Genomic DNA, 18,648 nt, shown 5'->3' on the forward strand with positions numbered 1-18,648 from the left:
TGGATGGAAGGCAATTGGCTGCCCATTGGACAGGCAGGCAAGCCAGTTGGAGGAGGAGGCACTCAGGGGTGGGACAGCTGCCCTGAGTGGGTGTTAAATGCTGAGTGGCACTTAAGCCATGAGATACACTCCTCTTCCAAGGCCTTATCATAAATATTAAGTGAAACAATAAGGAAAGGTAACCTTTGTCAATTTTAGCCCCACAAAACCTTCTGTTTAAGTTAAATGCTACTGACTGTCCTGATGTAATCCGATGAGTTTCATGGCTGAGTGGGGTCTAATACCTCTGTATCATGCTGGCTACATCTGGGCTGGGGTCATAAGGGAGTTAAAAACATTTTTTCAGAAGATGTGAAAAAATTTAGTCATTTTTCTAATAGCCAATCCGTCCTGGTTAAGATCACAAGCAAGTTATTCACATTCTCCCCTCACAATGATGTTAATCCATGTAAGAACTGTCCTGTTTTCACCACAGTGACACATATAACTTAAGGGCTGCAAGTATCCCCCTCCCCTCCCATCTGAACCCTTCTAAAGCCTGCCTTGGTATGCTAAAGGAAACCTTGAATCTTAACAAATGCACTTTTTGCCCCTTCAATAGGGCTCGCTAACTTCAAGCCAGCCATAAAGACAGCATTAAATAAATACACCTTTATAAAAAAATAATAAGAATTTAATAATCCCCTGAAAGGGAGCAAATCTCTTTTGAGACAATTTTTGGGAAGGTCAATAAATCTTCTAATGAGAAAACTAAAAACATTGAAGATAGATCATGATTGTCATCTAAATGTTAGAATAATGAAATTATTCATAGAATCATAGAGTTGGAAGGGGCCATACAGGCCATCTAGTCCAACCCCCTGCTCAACGCAGGATCAGCCCAAAGCATCCTAAAGCATCCAAGAAAAGTGTGTATCCAACCTTTGCTTGAAGACTGCCAGTGAGGGGGAGCTCACCACCTCCTTAGGCAGCCTATTCCACTGCTGAACTACTCTGACTGTGAAATTTTTTTCCCTGATATCTAGCCTATATCGTTGTACTTGTGCATCTTTTTACTAGTATAGAATTAAAGAGATGACAATAAAGCCCCCAAATATTTAATTAGTATACCTGAAAAAAAATCCTGAGTTCCTGTCATTTTATATTCAAGAATCCTAGTTCAAGGCCTACTCAATGTCTTCTTGTACAATATATATATGCATGTATGTATACATGTATGTATACATATACATATGTGTGTGTGTGTGTATGTATGTATGTGTGTGTGTGTGTGTGTGTACACACACACACACACATGTACGTACGTATGTATATATGTATACGTATACGTATGCATGTATGTACGTATATATACATGTCCATATATACATGTATGTAGCTAGTTGTACATACATACATACATAGTGATGCATGCATGCATGCATACATACGTGTGTGTGTGTGTGTGTATATATATATATATATATATATATATATATATATATATATATATATATATATATATATATATATATATATATATATATAACTAGCTTCAAAGCCCATTCCTAAGAATGGGCCCTGAAAGGGTCCCCTGGCCAGGCAGCTTTAAGGTGGCTTTGGGCCGCAGCTCACAGCCAAATCAAGTGGGGCGGGCAGGGGCTGGGCAGCTCATTAGCAGGGCCGAGACAGAGCTCCTTAGCAGGCATTCAGCAGGCTGAGAGGCCTTTCTGAGCAGGCCCAGCATAGCAGGCCAGGGGGCCTTCGTTAGCAAGCCCTCCACCACGACACTTTGCCTACGGCCTTCTCACCTGCTGCTGGCTCCAGGCACTGTGGCATCTGAGAGCAAAGAGGCTAGAGTCCAGGGCAGGAGCCGCAGGGGCAGGGCCAATCAGGACAAATCTGGCTGCACCCTGATTGGCCCTATTCCAACTTGGACAGCTGGACACGTCCCACCCCCTAGGCTGTTTCAGAAATATATAGAGGAACAACAATGGATAAGGATGATAAACTATTATAATAAATACATTTTGATGCACCTGTTTCATATTTTCCTGTAATAGATTCTAATTGTGCAAAACTTAGCACATCAAAAATAGCAAGACATGCCTTCCTCAGTAACCAATGGCACAACACTAAGAATTTTATAAGAAATTGTTTAACAATAAAGTTTAACTTTGTTTTTAAATCTCACAATAATGGCAGCACATATTTGTGCTAATGAAATTTACTTAATGATACCATATATTGAGCAACCATCTGGTAGCTGAAACCTTGATTTTTGAAAGTTCTTGAGCTATCATATGGCTGGTTTGCATATGACCTTGTTACTTTAGAATTTATTTGTGCCTAGATATCACTTAGTGAAGTAAATCATTTAACTTGAGTAACTAAACAAGTTATCTTTTCCTGGCCTCTTTGTGAGAGCCAGCATGGCATCATTGGTAGATTGTCAGACTAAGATCCCAGCAGATCCAGGTCTGAATCCCTACTTCTGCAGGGAAGCTTGCTGGGTGACCTTGGGCCCATCTCAAACTCTCAATCTGCCCTACTCCACAAGGTTTTGTGAGAAAATGGAGGAGAGAAGAAATGTGTTCTTAGTCTACTAATCACAACAAGCAAGAAAAGCAGGATATAATTAAAGATATGCAAAAATGCATCCAGCACTACTTCTCTGGCTGTCTTCAGAACCTCTGTGAGAGAACTCCTGTGTATTCTTCAGGGAGGGTAAGCTACTGGTTTTGTAAAGTATTATTTATGCAACAGCTAATATTGCTGAGTATTCCAATTAACAATTTGCTGAAGGGCATTTAAGACATGCAAATGTAAGAGGATCTATTTCTGTGCTACTGACTTGTTTTCTTCAAACGGTGTTCACTTTAACCTTGCACCTGTGCCGCAAGCTAGTTTTTCAGCATTCCCAAATGTAGAACATAGGGAAGTTAATATAAAGATTTATTTTTTAACAAAAATGCATTCATGTCGCTTTCTAATTGTCATCTTATATGAATATCTGAATATCCAAACAATATCCAGTCTTAGTGAAACAGGAATCATATTCATCAACTTAAATTTTATAATAGTGGGTTCTGAGTCTTGTACTAGATTAGGGGTAGCCAAGAGAATTATCTATAAAATAGATGGGACTGTTAAATAGGGAACAGAACTAAAACAAATCCTTAATCATGGTTCCTCTATATATTTGTGAAAAAGCCTGGGGGGTGGAACATGTCCTGCTGTCCAAGTTGGAATAGGGCCAACTTGGCTGCACCCTGATTGGCCCTGCCCCTGCAGCTCCTGCTCTCCATCCCTGGACTCTAGCCTCTTTGCTCTCAGATGCACCTCAGTACCTGGAGCCAGCAGCAGGTAAGGGGAGAGGACCCTGGGCAAAGTGTCATGGTGGAGGGCCTGCTAAGGAGGACCTCCCGGCCTGCTAGGCTGGGCCTGATAACGAAGGCCTTTTGGCCTGCTAGGCTGGGCCTGCTAACGAGGGCATCCTGGCCTGCTGACTGCCTGCGAAGGAGCTCTGTCCCAGACCTGTTAACAAGCTGGCCAGCCCCCGCCCACCCCACTTGATCCAGCTGCAAGCTGCAGCCCAAAGCCACCTTAAGCTGCCTGGCCAGGGGCCAGGGGGGGGACCCTTTCATGGCCCGTTCTTAGGAACGGGCTTTGAAGCTAGTCCAGTAATAAAGCATATGCATTTGGACATGACCTATCAAACAATGCAGACAGTATTGTTTCCTTACAGTAACAGACAGCAATAATCCAAACACTGCAAATTTGGTTGCATTCATTTGATAATACAGTACTACAGTTACTATTAAACAAATCAGTCAAATGCATTTTTCCTTTTCCTAGAAATTCTGTACACCAAAGCAGAAAATAAGAAAAGTTAAATACTTCAGAAGTTTTATCATTAAACATTTCTCATATAGCATAATTTCCATTTCGTATTTTTTAAGTTAATGTGCAAGTAATATATCTTATTTTGAGAACTATCTCAAAAACAACTGTCACAGTAACATAAAACTTACATGGTTAGCTTTTATGCTGTTGTTATGAATCCATTATTACATTATCAAATATACATATAATTTCTCCTATCCTGATGATGTTCTATTTATTTTTTCTATCAGATTCAGCTTTTGATTGAATGTGGCTGGAATAAAAGTGATAATGGGGCTGAGTAATTCAATGATATATATTTGCATGTGTATACCCAAAGTATAAATAAAAGTTTTTAAAAGGAAAATCATGCAATTCTTATTTTAAAATGAGTGTGCATTACTGCCGTAACTTGCAGGATTCATTTTAATATGTTCAAACTATTCTTTAAAATAATGTTTTAGAAAAAGTCTATGTAAAATGCCTATTTTCTGGGGCTTTCTTGGTCATGACGCCAAAACTGTGGAACTCCCTCCTTAGGGAGTTCTCTTTTATTCATGTCTTCTGCCAGCAGATGAAGCTTTTTGTTTTGTTTTGGCGTACCCCGAATAACTCTTGTTGATGTTCCTCCCTGGTTCTAGTGTTGTTTTTAGGTGTTTGCATTGAATTATTTTATATTGTTTTTAATATATGAAAATTCATGTATTTATTATTAAAGACACTAAAAGGCCTCAACATTACTTTTTAAACTTCTTTGAAATAGGGTTTTTAACCTTCTTTAAAGCCCTGCTGTCAGTTTAGGGAAACAGTGTGGAGAGGGGGGAGCAAGGATAATAAAAGATGGGGAAGGGAGAGAAGAAGGGAAATATGCCATTTACTCAGCAGAGTTTGGTGCCTATATATTAATAACAGTTATGTTTGTAAATATTCCATGAAGCATTCCCAGCGTAGTTTGAATTTCTCCTGACATTCTTGACGTAGTAGGTTCATCAGCTTGGCCATGCAAGCAAGTTCTATCTTGGAGAGCCATTCTTCCATTCCAGGGAGAGAACCTTGTTTCCATTTTGCCGCTGTTATCAGTCTAGCTGTAGTAGTGTAAAAAAAAGGTGTAAAAAAAAAGGTTTTTAGATGTTTCGGAAGCTTTGGGGGAAAGAAGCATAACAACGTAGATTTAGCATACATTGAAAATTTACATTTCTTAATATTCTGCATTGGTCCATGTAACTCTTGAAAAACTGTTGAAACTCCTCACACATCTACCACATATGTTTTTGACATCTCCAGCATTTACTATCTGCATTTGAAGACATCTTACCAATAACCTTAGGGCCACATACCACCTGTAGAATGTTTTAAACCAGCCTTCTCTTAATGATTGACTTTTGTCAATTGTTCTCATTCCTCTAATAATATTTTGGCTGAAATTTTGCACCCATTTAATCATGCAGCTTTTTACCTGTTCATCTTCTGTTTCCAGGTTAAGAATATATTTATCAATTCGGCCTAATTATTGCGGTTTATGCTACTTTATTAACATTTCGAATTCAGTACAGGTACTAGTCTGATTTTAACCTTGAGACTAATTGTCTCATTAGCCAGTTTAAAATTTGTTTCTCCTGTACTATCTGAGGATATTCCTTTATCCTTTATCCCTTAGTCTTTCTTTGTATTTCTTCTAGATTTTCAGTAGGGATGCTCTTATGGGATGAGTTTCTTTTTTCAGTTTTCCATGATCATGAGGCCAGAACAAATTGTGTGGGCCTTGTTTAGGGTTGATCTTCTCCAATGCAAGAACTCTTTTTAACGGATTGTTGATCCATTCAGTAATCCAGACCAATGCAGCTGCATGATAGTATAGCTTTATATTAGGTAGTCCCAATCCTCTTGATTTGTCATCTTGCAGAATCCTGAAAGTGATCCTGGGTCTTTTATAGTTCCACATGAATTCTGGAATGTTTTGTCTTCAATCTCTCGAGTAATGGAATAAAAATTCATTTTGGGCAATACTATCATTATAATCGTTGCTATCCTCAGTGACCACAACAACTTTAGTCTGGACCATATTTCCAGTTCTTTTTTATTTGGTCCCATGACGTTTTAAATTATTTTATCTTTTAAAATGTTTTTCATTGTTCTAATGTTTTATGTGTGCTGCTCTGATGACCATGATCAGGTGGAAAGGTGGGATACAAATATTTTCAATTAAATAAAAACATACTTCTGGTCTGAATTAGTTCCTCAGCAAAAGATAAGACGAGTGTGAGTCCATGCCTTATTACAGTTGTAACTAGTCACTTAACTAATGGATCATTACTTACTGATTTTATGAAGGAGTTCTTCATAGTAAACATGATCTAGAAAGTGATATTTTTGAATAAAATGCTAAAGTTTATCTCTGTAATGTAATTACTTGCATTCATATAAACTGTTAGAAACAAGCATGGACAACAGCATCTGCTAAAACTAAGCATGTAATAATTATGGTGGCCTTCCCATTAGCCAGGCAATATGATGTATTTATGCCACAGCTTGTTCTCACATCATACTGGCTGCAAGTCAGTATGTCACTTAACCATATCCACAGCTGCACAGTATTTCTGTCCTGTGGTTATTATTGTGCTGTCCTTGATTTGAATGGTACAAAATATCTAGTAATCCTTCCAATTTTTTCTTATAGTGTGACCATTCTAGAGAGCATGGATTTGAAGCAAAACAAATAAGGACTATTTTCAAATATTACACAGAGACAAATCTATGTTTTCCACTGAGATTGGTGTAGTGGTTAACAGCATCAGCCTTTAATCTGGAGAGCCAAGTTTGATTCCTTGCTCTACTCCTTGCAGCCAGCTGGACAACCTTGGGCTAGTCACTGTCAAATGCAATTCGGTCTTTCTCACAGAGCAGATCTATCAGAGCTGTCTCAGCCCCACCTACTTCACAGGACGCATGTTGTGAGGGAAAGGAAGGGAAAGCGATTGTAAGCCACCTTGAGACCCATTCTTATTCTTCTTTTGGGTTGATATTCAACTCTACCCAGTCAGAGTTCTCTAGTTACAAGCATGTGTAATACATATGCTTGCAAATACTTTTTGATCTATATATATGGTTTGCTATGTAGCCCCTCCTTCTTTCTTTGTGACCTTTATATACCTTTAAAAATAAAAATATCTATTTAAAAATGCTTCTAGTGTTTGTAAGAACAAAATGAGTGTGCTAAATCCATGGCTGTGCAATTAAAGCAACTAGTTGTATATAATTATTATAAGTAGATAAGAAAAAATGGACCAATACTATATACTGATGCAAGTATTTAAACTGTGTTAAAAATTGACATTTCAGACAAAATATTTGAGATCATGTTGATAGAAAAAATCCTTGATAGGTAAAATAACATTCTCACCTGCATTCCTAATTAATTTTTCATATCTCTGGATTAATAACTTAGTGGATAGGCAAAAGGGCAGTCACCACTGTGAACTCACTCTGAATCTGCGCCTGAGGAGCCTGGTTTTTGTGGGAAATCAAGGAAATTCCGCACAGCTAAAAAGGGTGCTGACTTGAAATTTTAGGTCACTGCAGATATATCCTTTGAATGCCATTTTGCTTATTACTTCTAGAAGTCACTTTCATCAGTCCACAATGGGTATAAATAGCCCATGAAAATTAAAGGGAGACTTGGCCGCATTTATTTGTTGTAACATTAAAAGCCACTATAATAATGGGTTATTTTCCTAGCTTCTGTTTTAATTGTTTCTGAATCCCGAGAATTAGGTGGGTATTTTCATTATATATACTTTATCCCATAGTAATTGTTATCTTTCGTACAGTAAGCTTAGTAACATCATTGAAGTCAATTAGGTCTTTCTCCTGAAACGTTTCTTTGTATGGTATCAATTAGAGAAAAGTTTCTGAACAAAATAGTTAATGTCTTTTGAGAAATAAAAGCTTGTAAAGGGGCCAAGCAACTTTTGTTGATGAGTAAATGCAGGATTTATGCTTTTAAACAAACAAACCTACAGAAAAGACAGTACTTCTATTTTTAAAAGTTCACAGACTTGCAATGGCAATACCACCTCCCAACATGTCTTACCTGGCTGCTAGACAATCCTAAGTTGTAGGATCTCCTGGCTACTCTATACACACGAAATACATACAATTAATGATAAATAGACAAGGCAGTTCCTCTGGAAACTGACTGGAACTGGTCAAAGCATGGCAGCTTATCTCAGCTCCTTATTATTGGTACTGATCAACAGTCTGTGATTTGAAAAGGTACTAAGGCATTATCACAAATGTTGTCTAAATTTTAGGGATAGGCAGCATGGCATATTTAATTTAAATGAAAAATCAACATAACTAGAATGAACATTCAATTTTAAGATGCTTTTCTGCTTCCTGTACCTCCTGTATATTTGCAAGTGTCCCATTCATAGCTGAAAGAAGCTTTCAGTCTTACATATGAAATTGTTCTTAATTTTCAACTTGAAAAGAAAACAAAGTCAAAGAGTTCACTGATTACACAAAGATGACAAGTCAAAAAGTTCATATCAACTCATTATAAAAGATTCAATCTTTATTTTGTTTATTTTATTGAAAACATTGGGTTGAAACCAGCCCACTTTTTCACTTGGTCTCTGCCATTCCACATGGCTTTTATCTATGATGATCACATGCTCAAAGAGAACCTACTCCTCCTTCTTACACGAATGGAAAATCTAGTTGGCTCCAAATCTGGCTAAACTTTGGATGGATAGAAGTGCCTTCGTCCAATGAAAGGTTTAACCCTACTAAAGATTATGCATTTGTTTATTCACTAATGAAAGATTAAAACAAAGTTCTGTTCATTTTTGTTGTTTTAACTGCAAATCAATAGGGAAAGTATAAACATTCATTACTATTTATTAGTCTGTCTCTCCCAGTCATGTTTAAAGAATTCAAGCAGTGGCAGTTTGTGCAATCATGTTACAATGATCCATCTTCATGTGCCCTCTTGCCCAACTGGTATGGAAGTTCGGACTGGGTTGTCACCAATATGTGGGTGACATCTAGCTCCTCTTCCTGATGGATGACCACCCTGATTCTCCCCCCAAAACATTAGCCAGCTGCTTAGAAGAAGTGCTGAGGTGGCTCAAGCAGAGTTGTCTGAAGCTCTACCCCCTCAGAGGTCCTGTGGTTAGGTAAGAAGGGTCCAAGTGAGGAAGCACACCTCCCTAACCCGGACAGAGTACAGCTAGCAATGGATCAGTCTGCCAGGAACCTGGGTATGATTCTCAATGGCTTCCTCTCAGTGGGGCTCAGGTCACAAAAGTAGCGCACCTGGCATTCTATCACTGCCAAGCCAAACAATTAGCACCCTACTTGGACCTGGAACACCTAGCCACAGTGATCCACACGACGGTCACCTCTAGACTGGACTTATGTAACTCACTCTATGCAGGCCAGCCTTAACTTTGATCTGGAAACTACAGCTGATCCAGAATGCAGTGGCCAGGGTCCTCACAGCTATACCTTGGAGGTCCCACATCTGGCCTATTCTCCAACAACTGCACTGGCTTCCAGTTGAATTCTGGATCATACTTAAGGTTTTGGTAATTACCTTTAATGCCATATGAGGTCAAGGCCCAGTGTACCTGAGGGAACGCTTCCCTACCTATAACCCTCAAAGAGCCAACTGCCTGGGAATCCCTGGCCCCAAGGAAACTCACTTGGCCATAACCAGAGCCAGAGCTTTCTTCATCCTGGCCCCCACCTGGTAGAATAAGCTCCAACAGCCAAGAGGCAGCTCACAGCTTACCTGCCCCTAAGCTGTTAAAGAAAAAAGCTGAAAGAGGAGAAATGTACTTCAGCCCTGCCATTTCAAAGATAGCACAAAGCTATGCGGCCCATTTCATGCTGACAAAGCTATGCCCATTTCCTATTCAAGTCAGAGCAAAGTAGGTTTTCCTTTGCTCAAGTTTATATGTGAAAACTACAGGAGCCCTATGTGTTTGGAAAGATCAAGAAATTATATGGAAGTTCCAGGGCTAGTTTCAGGCTAACTGACGCTATAAGCACAGCCCAACAATGGTGGCCCATGGCCCCATTTCTTAACAGACAAGAAATTAAGATTCAATAAGTGCTGAAGGTGAAATCAGAGATTAAAACTTAACTTTTCTTCCAAGCCAGACCCCACAACTATATTAAATATAATTTTGCTAATCTGCTGTATGCCCATCAAGATATATATATATATAGGTCGACTGAAGATGGCGCCGTAATTGCTGGACTTCTATCCAGCTCTTAAGCCATGCCGAGGGTCAGGAGCATCTGTACCTGGCAGACCTGAGCAGATACGCAAATCTGCTCGCCGGTCGCCCCAGGAACCGGGAACGGCATCCTGAGGGTCCTACAGATCCGTGGGGAGGTAGGGGAACCGAACTCTCCAGATCAACAGCGGCGTGTGCTCAAGTTCACAATGGCGCCCTTGTCGCAAACAACTCTCTAAGCTTGAAACGACCAGCTGACCCTACATTCTTCCCAGACCATCTCTCACCAGACTGACAGGAGCTGAAGTTTACAACAGTAAGGATTGAAAGCTTTCTGGCTTTTCCTTTTCTTTTCCCACAAGCTCTTCCCCCCCCTCCTCAACCAATTTACAAGTGAATTCCCTCTTTCGTCGAGTGAGAGACTCCCAGCTAATTATACCCACTAACCAAACAAAGAGAGAGCTTTGAAGATTTGTTGGTGAAAGTTCAGTGGGGGAAACTGACTTGATACAGAGATCGACAAACTGATAATTTGGGATCGCTCGTGCTCCCGCGAGACCTCACAAGACTTTCTGTTTATAGTTTGTAACTGCCTAGAACTATGGAAGAATTAACTAAAGCACAGCTTTTCCATTTGTTATGCGAAGGAAACTCCAAGATACTGAAAGCAGTCAATAAGCTGGAAAAGGAAATCCGTGGGATTAAGGGGGAGCTTTTGGACGGAGCCCATGGTCTGGAGAGACCAGCTGATGACGCAGCTCAGCCAACAATAAATCAAACGAAACTTCAATGTTTGGAAGTTAATCAACAGGAGGGGAAGAGAGCTAGAGATGTAAAAACTCAAAGTACCTTTGAAGAACTTGGGAAAACAGATTTAAGGAAGGAAAGCACCAAAAACCTGGAAGTCTATTTAGAGCAGGAAGTGATTTGGATCAGCAAAATAAAAAGAGTCTATTCAAAAGCAACAGCACCCAGGAAGCTATCAGGAGATATTTCTGAGCGACCAGAGGAAGAGATCCAGATAGATAAAGTATACAGAGCCTACTCAAAGGCGACTGCAAGCAAGAATCAAGTAAGAGACTTCTTTGGCCCTGACAGAAGGACAATCAGAAACACTCTACTATGGAAAAAAACACAATTTCATTTTATGCGACCACCTGAAGGATGAGTACAACAGTGGAGTATTCTCCTGGTTACCTGTGGGGAAGACAGCAGCAGTAACTTTTAGGACAGGACTAATATATGAAGGGAACTGACTTTATATCATCTAAGGCAATAATAGAATATATCCTTATAATAGATTATACTCTCACATGTATTAACAACTACTCTGCTAAGAAAGATGGTAATAACTTCTAGATCAGGATCAATATGTGATGGGAACTCAGTATGTATGCCAATATGTATGCTAAAAGAGGACGACAAACTATACTTCATAGGTATTAACAAGACGGCAGCAGTAACTCTTAGGTCAGGGCCAATCTATGAAGGGGACTAACCTTATATCATTTAAGATAATAACAGAATATATTCTTATAATAGATCATATTCTCATATGTATTAACAATCACTTTGCTAAGAAAAATGGTAAAAACTTCTAGATTAGGAATAATATGTGTTGGGAACTGAATATGTATGTTAAAAGAGGATGGCAAACCATATCAGCTGGTCGCTTTTTTCTTAATTTTTCTGTAAATGCTTCATATAATAATAAATAATAAAATTATAAAAAAAGATATATATATATGTGTGTGTGTGTGTGTATGTGTATGTATATGTATATAATTTTAAAAATACTAAAGCAATATAAGTAAATTATTCACCTATAACTATAAATTATTACTTAGAGCTATAAATTGAAACATTAAACACTTTAAGTAATTTTTTAAATAAAATTGTTTTAAGTAAAAAATGTAAAAAAAAACCCTGAAAACTATTTTCAATCACCCTTCAAAATATTATAAGGCAAAATAGGACCTATTATTTTTACTGAAATTACATGATCTTGAGAAGATACTTTTCAGTCCCCATTGCCTATAATAAAGAATGGGGGTATCTGGGTTTGGAGGGGGGATGTTTTTGGTAGAGGCACCAAATTTGCAGCATAGCTGCTGGTGTCTCTCCTCAAAAAAACCTCCAGGTTTGGACCAAGGGGTTCAATTCTGTGAATCTTCATAGAAGGTGCCTCTTAGAAGGAGGCATTTAAACTTTAAAGAGTATGTGGTTCCTTTAAAATTTAATACCTTTTGAAAGCCATCGTTGTGTAAATGAACTCTGAAGGCATTTAGAAGGATTGAGAACACTTTAAACGCACGCTAACTGTGGCTATTTGGTTGTCCTCCAAAATCCTGAATGTTTTCAGGATTTTGATGGCCAGCCATTTTGTATAGCTAAAAAAATAGGGGGGGGGGGCTACACAGATGAATTAATACCCCCCAAATACCAATATTTTGGGCATATTTTTTCATTTTGTATTAGCTGAATGCATATGCCTAGTCACAAGTATAACAATTTACAGTCTTATTCATGGAGGAGTCAATTTAAGGTCAGTAAAAAGAGCTAGTTTAATCATAATCCAGGATACAAATACTTCACTGTATCTATTTTCTCCATCCTTGAGATACCCCTGACTGTGTCACATTAAGCTGTGGAAATCAAAAACTACATTTATCCATCAAGTACAGAACACCTACTTAGTAATGCATTGAAGCAGAAAAAAAACATATTATTAAACTGTTGAATGAACAATGTTTGAACACAGTGCTGTTGATCTGATTTTCCATCTGCAAAGTGAATGTTACAAAGTATTTAAACATGTTTTCATTTTAAATAAAGATTGATTAAAGGCTAAAGAATACATCTCCCTGCAGATTTAATATTGAATAAGTCACTTGTTTCTGTGAACTAGTAACATTTAGGAAATCACTCAGATTAATGCTGTTTGTGCCTACTTATCTAGGTATCTAATGCATCACATTTTCATCTTTTCATTCCTAGAAGGAACACAGGGCAGATATATAGGATTTTTTTTTATCCTCAAAACATCTTTGTGAAGTAGGTTTAGCTGAGACATGATAACTGGCATGAGAGCACCCAGTGGACTTCATTTCAAAATGAGAATTTGAACCTGAAGCCCACTAGTTTTGGAATGTTCAGTGTTTACAAAGGTTAATTATGCATTTTTGCTCCTAGCTTATGCTGTGTGCATTACTACTTATAAAGAAGGAGGGTTGGTTCCTATATGCCGCTTTTCTCTACCAGAACAAGTCTCAAAGTGGCTAACAATTGACTTCCCTTTTCTCTCCACACAACAGACACCCTGTGAGGTAGGTAAGGCTGAGAGAGGCCCAATATTACTTTTGGTCAGAACAGCTTTGTCAGTATTGTTGTGAGCCCAAGGTCATCCAACTGGCTGCATATGGAGAAGCGGGGAATTAATCCTGGCTTGCCAAATTAGAAATAGGCACTCCTAACCACTACACCAAGCTGGCACTGATATCCAAGAGAGCCATCAGATGCCCAAGGGAGACTCCATGCATCACCGGAAGACCAAAATAAGACACTAGATTGAAAGAATTTCACTAAGGTTTTTCTTTTTGGCAAATATGGGGGTGCAGCCTTTATACCCTCACTTCTATATTTCTTTTGCGTGCCCCTCTTTTTTGTAAAGGCAGGTACAGAAGAGACTGTAAAAGCAGTGGTATCATAGTGACTTTTAAATGAGCGGTGGGGATAGTAAAAACTCCAAAAAATATAAGAGGACAGAAGCCTTCAAATACTTGAATCTGTTGTAACTTCCAAATACTTCAGTCAGATATCCCTGTGATACCACTTTCAGCAAAACTTCCAGAAGATTGTTGGACAAACAAATTTTATTATCTTTTTATTTTTCTAAAGACATCTGTTTGAAACAAATATGTACTAAAATTCTAACTGATGAAATCAGGATCTTATATATCATGAATAAAGTTTTAGACTGATACCTAAACTGGTAATGTTTCAAAAGTTGTGCACTTGGATCTACAAGAGCTTTTCCAAATCTGCTTATGGAACACTACTTCCTCACCTCCCCCTTCTGTTGTAGCCCCAAATTCAACCAAAGTGTCATGAGACATGTTGTGTTTTAACAGGAAAATGGAGGTGAGAAAGTCACTCTCTGTGGGTGGAAATGTTTTATTCTGTGAGAATTTCTGGTGGATGTAATGCACTCTGAAATGTTTAAAGTGGTCCTCCAGGCTAGTCAAACTCCTCTAGTGCAAGCAGCCATTATTTGGCAGAAAATTCACTTACTTTGGAGAAAGTCTTCTTAGGCTGGAGCAAGACTTCTCACTTTGTTGAGCAAAGTCATAGGGTGAAAGCCTATCAAACCATCTGCTGGGTATTTCCATTGTAAAATGCAAAATTGGCACTTATCCCCTTTACCTTCTCCTAGCACTTTTGAAGAAAAATGTAGATGAAACATTTCTGCTCTTATATGTAGGTATAAAATCCCCATAGCTTATCACATAATTGGAGGAAATACAAAAGAGAGAATACAAGAAAGTGATATTTTATAACCAAAATGAGTACATTTAATTTTCACAATACAGGCCCCATGCATATTTATTGCTTAATAAACAATAAAAATGGCTTAAATAAAATGTTTGTTTTGAACATTTATCTCAAGCTGAGAACTGAACAATATATCAATACAAGATCAAAAATATTTTAGTGGTAATGTGCTTAGCTTTTAATGACAACTTTAACACATAGTTCTAATCATAGCACTGCAATAAAATTCTGTGAAATAAGTAGAGTAAGTTATTTCACAGTGGCATCTATGGAAAACAGTGTACTGAACTTCTGTTTCTAGAGCATAAGTCTGAATTCACCTTACCCAGCCCTTTGATTTTTTTTTCTTTTCAATTCTTAGTGTCTTGTATTTGAAGATGCTCCAGTTGGGGTCAAAGCAGGTCTGGCAGCCGGGATGCAAGTGGTCATGATTCCAGATGAACACCTGAACAAAGATCTCACAAAAGAAGCAACATTAGTACTTCAGTCTATGAATCATTTTAAGCCAGAACTCTTTGGTCTACCACCATTTCCTTGAGCAGGGTTTTATTGTTGTTTTAATGAAGCTTTTTTTGGTGTGGAATGGAGACACAGACAACACACAAATGCTATATGTTCTGTGCTTATAATTAATGGTAAGAAATAGCTTGTTTATGCAGATCTACTGGTGCTAGATGGAAAGATGGGACTGCATGCATAGCATATACTATAGCCTCATTTTTGAAGCATTATTCCATACTACATCACCGCATATTTCAAAACCATTTTAGGAGTCACCTCTGATTCAGTGCAATGAGGTACCACCAGAAGTAAAATAGAGACATTTTTTGGATTAAAAACTCTTTTATATGCCTATAAAGGCTCAAAATAATCTCTATTATATTGACTTGTTTGACATTCCACATTTTTGCAGTTTTCTGTTCCTCAGTGTATACGAAGCATGTCATATGAAATTTCCATTTGTAACTAGAATGGAAGATGTTATGCCTGGGATCATTAAAGCGACTGAAGCTTTCAGGCAGGGTCTTGTTAATTTTTTACCTTTATCTGGCACTTTGTAGTTTTAAGCACTTTGAAAGAAATTGATTAGGAATAGTCATATAATTAGTCTGCATATTCTGGTAACCATTACCAGCTTACCTAAGTATTTTCGTGTTCTTGTTTTTTTCTATTTTCCAGTTTCATTTAAGTTCCCTTTTTACTTTCATAATTTTGTTACAGAAAATGTTTCTTCTAGTTGATACAAATTTTTGCTCTTGGAATTCTGCTAAAATGTCAGTTTTCCTTCTCATGTGTCCCCCCTCCCCCCAATTGCCATTATATAATTTAAAACTGATTTCTTTACCATATTCTGTAGAGGCTCTGTGTACATTGTAGGTTTCAACCACATCCACTATATGTATAGTGATTACATCTGCTGTATTGTTTATGGAAATCAGAGTGGTTTGTATTTAATACTCAACCTCATCCACATACTTTGTTCTGAATAAATATTGTAAATTGTAGACCATTGCATATATTTTGTTTTTGGTAATTCTGCTTCTGCTAGTTAGAAAAAATCAACAGGTAACGACATAGAACAAACTACATCACACATATATGTCCACCAACATAAAGAATTGTAAAGATGTTAAGGATACAGCCCATTATATGTTTATATACCTTCCTTGTATTCATACTTAGAGCTTATTGAATATGATCAAACCTGTCAGAACAGTTGTATCAAACAGTGCTTTAATCTGTTTAGAAGAAGAGTTGATTCTTATATGCCGTTTTTCTCTACCCGAAGGAGTCTCAAAGGAGCTTACAATCGCCTTCCCTTTCCTCTCCCCACAACAGATACCCTGTGAGGTAGGTGAGGCTGAGAGAATCATGATATCACTGCTCAATCGGAACAGCTTTATCAGCACCATGGTGAGCCCAGGGTCACCCAGCTGGCTGCATGTGGGGGAGTGCACAATCGAACCTGGCTTGCCAGGTTCTGCACTCCTAACCACTACCTTTGGCTCTTGGAATTCTGCTAAAATTGCAGCCTTTTCCAAAGTTTTGACTATAAAGGAGCTTCTGAAATAATTTCTCAAGCTTCAAGGAGCCCTGGTATCAGGCACACTTTAATTTGTATATAGCAGCCTTTTTCAACCTTTTGACCATAGAAGAGCCCCTGGAATGACTTTTCAGGCTTTGTGGAGCCACAGAAGTGAGGTCAGTTGGCCATGCCTTCCTGCCATGTTGTCAGAAGTGCATCATCAACTGTGTTAACTGGCAAGCTTGAGGAGGACTGAAGTTTAACAGGTTATCATAATGAACTCGTTGAACAATTTCAGCAGAACAACTTTAATACAACCCCTAGGAAGTCAGAAATGTTCAGATTATGGAGGGTATGATTTGAGGGGGAGCGCTGAATGTTTATATGTTAGATTAACCTCAGTCGAATACCTGGTGGAGGAGCTCCCTTTTGCCACCCCTGCAGAATTCTGAGAGTTCAGTAAGGGCCCTGATCTCTTCAGGGAGCTCATTCCACCTGGTGGGGGCCAATTCAGAGAAGACTCTGGCCCTTGTTGAGGTCTGACATACTTCTTTGGGGCCAGGGATTACTAGTTAGTTGGTGGTGGCAGAACATAGTGCTCTTTTGGGGGCATAGGCAGAGAGAGTCTCTTAGGTACACTGGGCTCAGACCGCATATGGCCTTGAAGGTAATTACCAGAACCTTAAGCCAAACCTGGAATTTAATTGGGAAACAGTTGAGTTGTTGGAGTACTGTCCGGATATGGGATTTCCATGGTATATTTGTGAGGATCTTGGCCACGGCATTCTGAACCAATTGTAGTTTCCAGATCAAGGATTAGGGTAGGCCTGCATAGAGCAAGTTGCAGAAATCCAGTCTAGAGGTGACCGTCGCATGGATCACTGTAGCTAGATGTTCTGGGCCAAGTAGGGTGCTAATAGCTTGGTTTGGTATAGGTGGTATAAAGCCTGCCGCACTACTTTCATGACCTGCACCTCCAATTTCCTAGGCTGAAACTGCACTGGGATTTTATCCTCTGTCAGCCTGAATAAAAATCCCCAATCTGAACCTTATTCAATTTTCATTTTGATACTGAGCACTTTAAATTTTCCTTCTGCAGCATCCACGATTGAATCCACGGTGACACTACCTTTTCTCTAGGATATCCAGGAGTGGATATTAATTTCTACATCTGCGAAAAGCACTCTGAAAGCTCCAGTACTGCAAGTGTAGATGTCAGAGTTTTTCTGGATTAACTTCCATCCCCTATTCCACACCTCCAACACTGACCTACCTGATTGGTGAGGGCATCAATCCAAAGACTGCAGGAAAACTGGTTCCCAATTTCCATTCCCTTACGAGTTTTATTTTTGCCCCTATTTTTGGGATCTGTTTTTAAGTGACTGCACTCCAAAAGCAGAATTTGCCTTTTGGATTTTCTTCCCCATCTCGTTTTCCCTCAGGCTGCCACCTCCACTCCAGCACCACCCCCACTTGCTCAGGCTGCAGGAAAAGAAAAATAAACAAGCAGCCTCATGCTCCACTTGCCCCTCCCCTTGCTTACTCTGGCTATAGAGTTTGGAGACAAAAGGCTGGAAATAAATCCCTCTCCAGCATTGTGATCCTTCAATGCTGGCTGGAGCTTCAAACAACCCCTGCTTCTCCCACACATACCCTCTAGCTTCCCAAATCAAGTGGGAAGGAGAGAGGAGATGGACAATTAGGACAATTCATGTGCAGAACCCACTGTCTTAGGCCTGTTTCGAGTCAGGAAGAAGGAAGGTTGCAAATCTGTTAGAAGTTCCAGCTTCAGATCAATCAGAATTTGCCAGGATTGATAGTGGAAAAAATAATGTGAATGCAGATTCAGTCGTGGTTCCCCTCTGGATCCCTTTTTAAAAATTGGTATCACATTTTCTTCTCTAGTCTTCTGGTAGAGTCGCTGAATTCAGTGATAGGTAACATATACAGGTTAGCAGAATA

The 18,648-nt window shown here is 38.8% G+C and overlaps 1 protein-coding gene across 1 annotated transcript in view; it reads left to right on the forward strand.

Annotated features, from left to right (window-relative positions):
• Positions 1-16,165, forward strand: part of PUDP (pseudouridine 5'-phosphatase) — a 56,512-nt gene extending 40,347 nt beyond the window's left edge. The window contains exon 4 of the mRNA XM_077343300.1: positions 15,022-16,165. Within this exon, the coding sequence (XP_077199415.1) occupies positions 15,022-15,198 (177 nt within the window). The 3' untranslated portion in view covers positions 15,199-16,165. The remainder of the gene's footprint in view (positions 1-15,021) is intronic.
• The last annotated feature ends 2,483 nt before the right edge of the window (positions 16,166-18,648 follow it).

Source organism: Paroedura picta, chromosome 6, assembly GCF_049243985.1.
Source record: "Paroedura picta isolate Pp20150507F chromosome 6, Ppicta_v3.0, whole genome shotgun sequence".
Taxonomy (NCBI): domain Eukaryota; kingdom Metazoa; phylum Chordata; class Lepidosauria; order Squamata; family Gekkonidae; genus Paroedura; species Paroedura picta.